The 11,012-nt window shown below is 38.1% G+C and overlaps 1 protein-coding gene across 7 annotated transcripts; it reads left to right on the plus strand.

Annotated features, from left to right (window-relative positions):
- Nucleotides 1-71: 71 nt before the first annotated feature.
- On the plus strand, nt 72-10,694 carry LOC134189815 (uncharacterized). 7 transcript variants are annotated; one of them, XM_062658202.1, is made up of 13 exons: nt 72-243; nt 2,966-3,035; nt 4,528-4,597; nt 4,654-5,423; nt 5,503-5,560; nt 6,515-6,662; nt 6,722-6,804; nt 6,864-6,964; nt 7,030-7,086; nt 7,847-7,907; nt 7,965-8,112; nt 8,864-8,998; nt 9,901-10,694. In XM_062658202.1, exons 1-13 carry the CDS (start codon nt 149-151, stop codon nt 10,436-10,438), a joined length of 2,334 nt encoding a protein of 777 aa, XP_062514186.1. In that variant the 5' UTR covers nt 72-148; the 3' UTR covers nt 10,439-10,694. The 7 variants fall into 7 exon arrangements, with proteins under 7 accessions (XP_062514186.1, XP_062514187.1, XP_062514189.1 ...); XM_062658203.1 differs by having other exon boundaries at nt 7,965-8,097; XM_062658205.1 differs by having other exon boundaries at nt 7,980-8,112.
- Nucleotides 10,695-11,012: the final 318 nt, after the last annotated feature.

Below are 11,012 nucleotides of genomic sequence, written 5' to 3' on the forward strand. Positions count from 1 at the left end.
CCTCGGCCTCCCAGACCCGTGTCAAAATTCACGATTTTGAATCGGCGCTACACGGGTCTGGGAGGCCGAGGCTAGCACAGAGGCGGGTAAAGGCGTGAACCTGTTCAGAATTTGTAGGGGCTTCTTTTTTGTTTTGCAACCAAGAGTGATGAACAGCAAGAGAAGAGTAGCAACAGCGCGCTGTGCGAGGTTCCAGGGAGTGAGGAAAGCTCAAACGGCGAACAACGTCACCAGACAAGTGAGGTAAGGTATTCTTACCAATGAAAACAGGAACGAATAAAAACTCTAGACACTGTGAGAAGATAGACCTATGCTGCCTGTGTGTGTGTGTGTGTGTGTGTGTGTGTGTGTGTGTGTGTGTGTGTGTGTGTGTGTGTGTGTGTGTGTGTGTGTGTGTGTCTTGTTGTATGTATATAATGTTCAAACGACAAACTAGAAAAGCAGGCAGTCCTCAAAGCATCCAATACTAGTACATTTGCAACATCTGTGGTCGCATGTGCGGATCTTGGATTGGGCTGTTTCGTCATGGTCAAAGCTGCAATTGAGATTTGTGGAAATTGACAACTCAGTCCATCATTGTTGTATGTATAAGGAGGTGCCTCCATGGTAACAGAGAATCTGTTTTGGAAGTTTTGAAAAGTTTCAAAGCTAAAGTTTTGACATTTCCTCGATGCTATTCAATTCACATTTGCTCTGTCTGCTTTGAGTTGACAACTGAACACATTGGACTTGCTGTGCACTAGCTGGTAAAATGATCGATGAATTGCTACTTGGCTTGCTGGTGTTTCACTTACTGTGCTCTATAAGGAGATCTTTGAGATATTTGACGTATTGCAGTACGAGAGAGCTTACGTAGTCAGCAGAATGTGGTCATCGAAGGTCAAACTCCTTAATCTTATTTACCTTCTGGAGTTAGTCTTGCCTAGCCAGATCCTTCCTGCCTTCACTGACCCTCTACTGTTTCCTTTGTTGTCTTAGAGATGCCGGATGCTTTTGGTTTTTAGAAAGATATTCTGCTTTAATTGTGGTACTGGATGATGGTTTGTTTATCGGACATACATAATAAATGCATTGTTTCTTCCCAATGAGCAATGGGCAAGGCTGTGACCCCTGCTTACATAGACGTATGTATGGCACAGTAACAGTGGATACCGCCAGTCACTAACATACAACTACAGACTAAAATGACTACACAGTTAAAAATACTAGTGAAACTAGTCTCAACTACCTTATGTTGCTCAAATGAATCTAAATCTGTACATTCGTTAGAGTCTCTCTTCATCAAATCACGAAGTGGTTAGGCTAAGTCTACACAAACAATGGAACAGTTACCGTATTTCCTCGAATAATATCTGTGTTTGATTAGTAATCCTGCTCAAATAGTAAGTCGTAGATCTGATCAGTTTAAAAAATAGTAGCCCGTGCTCGATTAGTAACCCATGCCTTGGCTGTCAGAGATCAACACAAAACATTGAGGGAAAAGTTTGGCAGAAGAGACACAATCAGAAGAAGATAAAGACAATGATCATGACGATGAGGACATTATGGTATTTTATGATGAGGACATCGAGTAAACTACCGGTAACTAAATAGGGTTACCTTACCTGTCAGTTTTGCATGCATCAAGAGTGTGTTCCTCTCATACTTGCATAGCTCTTTCCTTCAACTTGAACCATGATAGCAGACATTAATAAATAGTAACTAATGCCCAATTAGTAACCCTGCTTAATTAATTAAATAGTAACCCGTGGTTTGGATCAATTTGAAAAAGTAGTAGCCACAGGTTACTATTCGAGGAAATGCGGTAGCTGACTTCATGATGTTTGCTCTGGTGCCAGACTTTCAAAACTACAGTTGTCAACAAGGCCTCTTGAACCTACTTGCAGAGCCTAAAGGCTAGTCTTCCAACCTATATTGACTGACACAGTGGTACAAGTTATTTGTATTTCAATTGTTTATGATAGCAAGAGGCAGAAAAGTTTTCCTTGAAACAGACAATTAGCTCCAACAACTTATATGTTTACTGTTCAAACACCACAGTACGATGTCTGGGCGGAGAACTGTTTGCGACAGAAATAAGTAGTTGTGGTCAGAAAGATCAACTTCCATTTTCCAACACTTCTGCAGATGTTGATTAATGAACTGCTACAGTTGGTTCAGAATTGAATCATAAACATACATGTACATACATACATATACTATTTTTAATAGCAACTTATTTTTACAAATTTAACAAATGTCTGTACTTGCTATATCAATATGACATTCAAAACAGCTACAATATGTATCATTTTAGTGAGACAACATTTTCTGCTGATAAATGTAGATGTCTTGACAATTAAAAGCTTTGTGTTTGGCTGTGTTAATTACTTCCTCTAAAGCACAGTTGCAAAACGGATTAGAGAGAAACTTATAATAATACTAAAAATAGAAATTATTATTTTTGTTAGTATTATTTAAAACAAGAAAACCGGACATCTATCTATCTATCTATTCAGTGAGGTGAATCTCACTGCTGAAAATGTCAATGTCTTGACAATTAAATGGTTTGTGCTTGGCTGACATCATTATGGTTATTATTGTTATTATTATCTAGAGTTGAAGCAATTGTTTACTTGTAGTTGTAAAAGGTACACAGTGTCTGGAGATATAAGGAATGGCAGTGATGTTATCACTTGTGAATACAGCTTGGCATGGCAAATCTTAGAATGTCAGAGAATCTCACATTTTAGAAGACACGATAGTTCATCTAAGTGCACTTGTTTGTACTTGAGCATGTTGGTTGATTAATTTTTGGTTTTTGCTAAACTTAAGCATTTTGCTGCTCAGATTATTTGTTGGGTTGTGAGACTAGTACTATCAATTGAATTAACATGACTCACCATTGATTTAGTGGTCCATGATTGCATTGGGTGTATTACTGCTTGATAATAAACATTCTACTTGTGACTGCATTTAATTGCAGGTCGGCAGTGAATGTTGCTGGAAATTCTGGTGCTTACTCTCTCTACTCAACGTCAAATGACTCAGATCAGGTGATGACAATCAAACTAATACATTTAAAATATTAGTAGTTGATAGGCAGTATATTTAAACTTTTAGTTTTTAGTAGCATACTGAGTTACCATAGCAACATGCTTGGAAGCAGTTTTTTCATGTTTTATAAATGCATAAGCGGAATCTCTTGATTATGCTGCAGTGATGGAACTGGTGAGAAATTAAATGTTGGGAACAATAGAGATTAGACCCTTATTTGTTTTACATGTCTATTTCTCATCACCCTCTCACATCCGAATGACATGCCTCACTGATTTCATCATAATTTATGCCATTATTCATGTTATGCACATGTGTGATACAACCAGAGCACGTGATCGTACGTCTTAGCTTCTTTCCTGTCCAATTTTTTATGGATCAGACAGTCAGACAGACAGACAGACAGACAGACAGACAGATGAGCATCAAGCATCTTTCCTCACGTGTGATGGTCAACTACATTGTATATTGGTGTGGATCCCAAATCAGACCTCTAGTCTAGTACGTCATGCTCAACCAGGTCAGTTTGGTTTGTAAGGTCTCTTGTAAGCATCGGAGGCAAACCCTGCCTCAGAGGTGCTTAGACCATCATGGCTGTCTAAACAGAAGACATGACTTTACACATAGGATCTGACTGGATCCAAGAAGCACTGCTTTCTGGAAGTGCTGCAGGTTGTGATGACCAGGAATAATGTCCAGCCACCGTGCAATACCTGCGTGCACTGCCCAACACTCCCAACCACTGGAAGAACCAGTGTCTGGCACTGCCACATGCGGCTTACCTCCACCTGCAAGTCACTGTATTTTGTCAACTTCTCAGCCTGTTTCGCGGCGATGTTGCTTCTTATTTCTGAAACAGATGTCAGGACAAATTGGCACCGATCTTCCTAGCAGTAGGGATGACTGTATCTCACATCATAGTGATGTTGTCCCGTCTCTACAAGTCTATCGGGATGATGCCGGTACCATCTGTTCTTCACTAGTACCACTATAGACTACTACTGATCTGTTGTGTTCCTTAATTGAGTAGCTGTGTCTGCTGACTTCTTCTGTACATAATGGATAATGGTAATGGTCTGCCCCTGTCGGTTTGAGAGAGTCTGGGTGATGAGAAACAGACATGCAACAAATAGGGGCTTTATAGTAATTGTAACTCATGGCAATAATTTAGACACAGTGAAAGTCAATATAGACCTTGATTGCAAAGTTGCATGTAGATTCATGAGAAGTCAGGTTGCTATATATATATGCAGTCAAATACGAGCATACACGCATGAGGGGTATACACATATTTACTGTTAGTAGTCACTAGTGATACTTCCATTGGTCATGACTGGGAAATAGAACATGCAGACCAGTGTTATACTCGCGTAAGGATTTATTCATTCAGATTTGTGTCAATAATTTAGCTGTTGTGTGTTTGAACTCTTTTTGTGTGTCAGTGTTTTGCTGGGTGTCATTGATGCCATATATGTGTTAAAATAATTGCAGGTAGGGGTGGTACGCAGAGGTCTAGAGCACTGTGAAGCTGTTTTGAACAGTCTTCTTCAATCAAATGAAGGTATAGTGGAGGCACTGAGTTTATTATGCATTGCCAACTTCTTGTTGACAACATAGGGTCAACTAGTTGTTCCAAGACAGCTCAAAGTCATAGGACAAAGACTGGAGTAACCAAACTTCTTGCTCCAAAGCAATCATCAACTCCTCGTGGCCAATTAAGGGAGCATTGCGAAGTTGAGAATGAACATTGTGAGAAACAGAAGGAAGAGCAGACAACTGCAGTGAAAAACAGACATAGAATGAGCAAACAGAGTTGTACAGAAGTGCCTGTGACTAGTAATGTTCATATACCCCCTGTAGTTAGTATTGACAAGGAAACTCAAACCACAGTTGCAGGTACTAATACTGATATCAAAGTTCCACACCAACCAAAGCAGAGAAATGATGGTAGACAGTTGGGACATGTTCAGTATTCTGCTCAAGGAGCAGTTCCTTATCGGAGTAGACACAAGTCTCGAAGACACCAGAGTGTTCCTGCGGGTTTACCATCATTTAATATCAGGCAACAGCCAGGTCCACAGATGTACTCTTCTGCATGGTATCCACCATATCCATACTATCCTTCTTACCATCCATTTATGGCTCCTGATTTGAATATTTACCCATCTGCTGCTGCAAGCAACGATCATGCAATTTTTTTAGACAGAAGACAGTCTCATGACGTTGAGAAGAATTTTGGACATTTAGATGGTAGAAATTCATCACAACAGATGCCACCAATGACAAAACCATTTTCTTATCCTCCCAGTTCATGTCCTGGACTGGTCAACCCCCAACATCCGAGACCTTTACAGCAGACTTTAAAGAGTGAACACAGACAAGCAGAAGTGAGTGTAGTGCACATGTTTATGCTGTGGGCTTTTTGGCAAGTTGTCACAGGTTCTAACATGTAACTCTGAAATATAGGTGAGGTTCAAACTATCAAGCAAACTTGGTCAGCTGAAGTCACTTGCTGCTGCAACAGGTCTATAGTCTGATTGTAATTTATTTTATGTACAGGTTGTGTTATTGTTTCTTGTCAGCCAAATTTTCTGTTATAGACTTGCTATGACCAGTGGTAATTCATTTTCATTTAAATGATTTGGCTTAAAGCTTGCTAGTGCACGATTTGAGGTAAAATGTTGCAAAACTAGCAATCAGAAAGACAAATGTCCGGATTGCACATCAAGGACTACGACAGACAAGGCTGTACCAAAAAGCCTTCATATTCTGCAGTCTCATACAGATGACTAAACTGGACGCATATAATTGTAATTGTTTTGCCAGGTAACCTTGTTCTCAAGGAAATAGTGATCTGTTGTCGCAATTGATGTATAGTCGGATGGGCACCTTATGTGCTGAGTACACTTCCTGTCTCTATGTTAATTTTTATGTATCTCTTAAATTTTGCATTTGTTGAAAGTGTGAATGTCTGTTATAAATGACAAATTGTTTGTGTGTCGATGTGGTGGCCAACTTACTACACTTTGATTTGCTTTGTGTTTATTTGACTGAGGATTTGGTTGTTTGCATAAGAATTGACTTTCTGTAGTTCTACTGAAATTTGCAAGGTAGACATTGATTCTTTTGAGTAATGGTTATGCAGATGTAAATTGCATATATACTGTAGAAGGATACTGAACTGGTGGTAGACAGTGGCATTCTGCTGTGATTACGTTGTAATCACTTTCAGGAAGCTTTACTTGAGATAATAATCAGTGAATGGAAACTGAGACAGAAGAATTTTGGATATTGAAAGTATGTTTAGTTGTTTGCAAAAAATAACATTTGAATGACAAATGCATCTTAGTTCCTTGCTTTTACATGTATTTTTAGGTGCAAGTCAATAGAGTCAGTTACTGTGCTAACTATTATTTGGTCATAATTAAGTGTAATTAATTAAAAAGTGTGCTTGATCAAATAATTTTGTTTATTGTAGGTCATTGTGAGATAATAGACTTGGTTGATTCCTTGGGAAAAGAATTGGCAGCTACTCAATCTGTGCCACTTATAATGAGCAACAGCAAAGATAATAAGTGCAACCAGACAGTGAAAAAATTAGAGAGAGAAATACATCAGCTTAGACTGTTGAGTTTAACTGTTAAATGAAGATTGAAGAAATCTACATGCATGTAATATATTGCAGTGAGAGAGAGCATCTACAGAAGAGATTTAAAGTTGCAAAGGAAAGGCTGGCTGAGATGCACAGAAATTCATCGTACAAAAATGGTTGTGATGTTGTGTGTGGTCAAGTAAAGAATTGTTTTGTTAATTACGTTTTACACTAGTGCTGCAATTGAAAGTTGAGTTGGAGAGGATGGAACAGAGTGCAGCTGAAGTTGAAGAAACTGTGGGAATGTTGAGATCACAGAATGAAGTGTTAAGTAGAGTATGGAGGCTGGGAGTCAGATATGTATGGACGATTACTTACAACATTGTAAACATTTTGTTTAGGCTGTTCATGGCAGCAAGTTGGAAGTTAAGAAGGCAATGGAATTACTGTTTGTCAAGGTTATACTTTTCGTCACCTTGCTATAGGTAGTGTTTGTTTGTCTGCCTGCTAGTCTGGTTACTTGTCAGGCAACATGTCTGTACGTGCTCACCATATGCATTTGTCTATTTGTTGGTTTGTTTGTCTGTCTGTCTTGTAACATGGGTTTTCATTGAAACTATTCTGGCAAGAGCTTACCGAACTCTAAAGTGAGACTTCTAATCTAGATGCAAAGGGTTGAATGTTGGTGTTTGTTTGGGTTTACAATTACAGCTAAAATTGGTAATTTACTGACAGGTTGCATTAATTTTTAATCCTTCAATTTTGTTTGATGAAAGAAGTAGCTTGCTTTGCAATTTCTCACTTCTTTATGTCAGTTGAACATCACGACTTAATTTCATCATGGGTAGTATTTTGATTCTGCAGCTACACTGTACCAGCTATTCGGAAGTGTGTAGGATTCCGAATCTTATAAGTCAAACCATTTAGCAAGAGCAAGACGATGAATTTGTGTTACATGTCAAATCTTGAAAGGGACATTATTGGAAATCATGCAGGTCTAAATACTGAGATAGATGTGATAGCAAATTTTTGGTAGTTAATGTGAATTTGAAGATTGCTGTTCTTCAAGCTGCTACTTGAATTGACTTGAGCTTATTATAACTTGTTGATGAAGATGTTTTGCCACACAACTCTTATTTTGTAAAGTATTCTACTAAGTAAATGAGCTTGATAAGGTAATTTAATGTTGGTTAGTACATGATATAATTACATTTACAGGAAAAGGAGAACTTTGATCTTCAACAGAATGGTGACAGCAGACTACAGGCACTACAACAAGGTGACATTTATTTAACTTTAATTAATGTTTGCTAGCAGCAGTGACTGACATTGTTAGCAATGCAACATGCAGAAGCACAGCAGAGATCAACAAAGTTGTCATTAGACGAGAGTGAAAGGAAGAATTCTGTTCTGAAACTGTCACTGAAAGAACGTGATGCTCAAATTACCAGTCTGAAAGACCAAGTGCTGTATGTGAGCTCACTGTAGGTACTAAATTTATTATAGACTAGAGACTGAATCCAGAAGTTAAATGGGAAATAATCACGATATTATAAATGAGAAGCACTTTATCACTATGATAAATCTGTAACTTATTTGATTTTTTGAAGACCATGGTGCATGGTATACAAGATTCTCCTGTTGGTGGCAATCATCTTGAGCATTTGTATAGAGAATGAAAAATTAATTCCGATGTTTAATTTCTGCTGTACAATAATTGTTGAAGTGTAGCTTCTATTTGTATTTGAGACAAGTGCAAGCTTGATGAGTAGAAGCTTGCTTACAATAACATTGAAAGGCCACTGTCTTGCCAACAATTTGTGAACTGCAATTTGCTGTGAACAAGTGAACATCTTTGACTGGGATGGTTTGGTTCTAGACACTGCAATGGAGCCAACTTGTGCCCATTGCCAGCCAACATAAACTGTTGACACTGATGACAGCTTATGATTGTAAACCAGGGCGACACAATTACTTGTCGTTATGCAGCTCGTGTGCTTATAGCATCTAGTATCAGAATGAAGTTACTGGTTGAGTAGCAAGTTCTTATATTTTGCCAAATACAAGGAGTCTTTTTGTCGGCTTTGATGAGTGTACTCATTCTTAAGAATAAGTTTGAGCCACTGATAGATATGTTAAATTTAGCTTATTAAATATTATATTAGTCAGCTTATGCCAGATGTTGGCTTTGCATAGATTTAACATACACCAGCCTTGACTGTAATGTCTCACTAGAGGGTTAAGGAAGTCTGTTGCTGGGTTACTGATTGACAAAGAAACGAGTAGAAAGACAGCTAAAACTGCGGAAGAAGAGGAGCCATGGATCATACCATCACTAACTTCACAACATTTGGAACAGCTACTCCAAAGGTCATATAAGTGGTTATTGTTGTGTATGTGCTGCTCTCAAAGTGCAGATTTGGACAATACAATCCATGGATTGCCTGTGCAAACCATAGATCGCCAATACAACCCATGCATATCTAACCCTAGCCTTAACCCATAAATCCAAATTACTGGAAATAACTAGAAATCCATGGTTTGTCCATATCCATGCTTTGTACATAACATATACATTTGATACATATTTGACAAATTAGATGGTTTACAGACAAGAGCATATGAATTGTCCTTGGTTCTTCTAAATCTTTAATAGTATGATGCATAATTTGAGGATAGTAGTGAGGGTCTTTGTGCTAACATGCTAGTTAAATGTTATGTAACCACACTAGTGCTTCCAGCACATCACTGCCAGAAATCAAGCTCATCGTGAAGGCACTTGGGTTACTATTTACTATTTGTGGAGCACTGAAGCCAGATTTGTGACTTGACTCAGTTGTACATGTAGGTTTCTAATTAAGAGGGACACTTTTCTATTTGGAGATAGTCTGTCTGCATGAAGACTGCAGGATGTTTTAAATGTTGTTTAATAAGCACATTTGCTGATTATGTAAATTCAGTGCATCTTTATTACATTTTTGTGTTGAGTATTTTACTCTTGAATTGGTTTTTGCAAAACACTTTGCATGGAAATAGTTTCTTGAGGATCAACTGCTTAAATGAACTCAATGTATCATTGTCCAAATGAGCATGTCTAGATCTACAGAAACAATTTAGCATTAGAAGCATTAAAATGTGTATCTGTGCATGTGTGCGTATGTACATAACTCACACTTGCAAGTATGGTTGGTTAGTTGATTTGTTGATTGGTTGGTTGCTTTAAAATGAAAGATGCACTGTTTTGTATATTCAGAAAGGTTTGATTTTGGTAGCAAAATATCAGCACCTGCTGTGAATCCGCATTCTAGTGGGTGTGTTGTTAGCCCTACAAGCAGCTGCACACTGTCTGAACGATTTGAGTCTGTTGGAGCAGGAGGCAATGTGCTGGACAATGTAAATAAGACATCACAAATGAGTGACATGGCAAGGCAGGAGACTACAATCAAGCCATGTCATAGTGACAGCGCAATAGCAGACCCTGATCGAATCGATCCGACATCAAGTGTCTGTAAGTGGCTTGAACAAGCATCCACAGAGACAACCAACAGCAAGACTTGCCATCTATCACATACTAATTCATCATGTGTAGAGTCTGCTGGTTCTGTTCAAGCTGCTATGCCAATTTCTGGCACAAACTCAAAGTCTAGTAGCATTATAGAAACATTCAATGGTCAGGAGAATGGGAGTGCCGATTTAGTATCATCTACATCGACGGCAACATGGAGTGTTAGTGAAGCTGAATTTAGACGAGATTTAGCTGCTCTAGATGCTGGAATAGCACACCTACAAAGACAGTTACTGGAAAAGTAAATGTAGGATACACCCCCATAACCTTGACATAGAATTATGCTGTACATGTAGACAAAACAACATATTCTATACCATAGAATCTAGTGGTTATTTAATTGAGCAATGCTAGTGGATATTGATATTGCTGAGCAACTACTGATGATAATGATTCTTGCATATAAACATCTTATTTGAGATGCCTTTTTTGTAACTAACATTCTATCTGAATAATGTATTATTATAGTCTTAATTTGAGCTGCACTGTAACATCAGACACCAGAAATATAAATTGTCTTCTTAATTAAACCTGTGTATTGTGCAAGCATTATAATACATTTGATTCTACTGGCAGGCTGTAGGTGTAGTACTGGTTCTTCTTCTTTTCAGTTTCCTACTTTAATATCTTTCATCATTACCTATTCTCTAATTATTAGAGATAGGTTAGACGGCATCTTTCTTGTTTGCTTCCTCGTTCAAATGTTAAGACCAGCATGCTGTCGTGCTCATTCTAGGTACATACGACTAGAACTATCAATTTCCAACATAAAAGAATTTTTGATTTTGCATTGCAGTTACCCTTTAACACATTATAGCA

The sequence above is a fragment of the Corticium candelabrum genome, chromosome 14, assembly GCF_963422355.1.
Source record: "Corticium candelabrum chromosome 14, ooCorCand1.1, whole genome shotgun sequence".
Classification (NCBI taxonomy): Eukaryota; Metazoa; Porifera; class Homoscleromorpha; order Homosclerophorida; family Plakinidae; genus Corticium; species Corticium candelabrum.

Coding starts and splice junctions, on each gene's coding strand:
- LOC134189815 (XM_062658202.1), top strand. CDS start 149: ATGAACAGCAAGAGAAGAGTAGCAACAGCGCGCTGTGCGAGGTTCCAG. Junction 4,598..4,653: donor TCTTCTTCAATCAAATGAAG/GTATAGTGGAGG, acceptor TTGACAACATAG/GGTCAACTAGTTGTTCCAAG. Junction 8,113..8,863: donor GTGCTGTATGTGAGCTCACT/GTAGGTACTAAA, acceptor ATGTCTCACTAG/AGGGTTAAGGAAGTCTGTTG.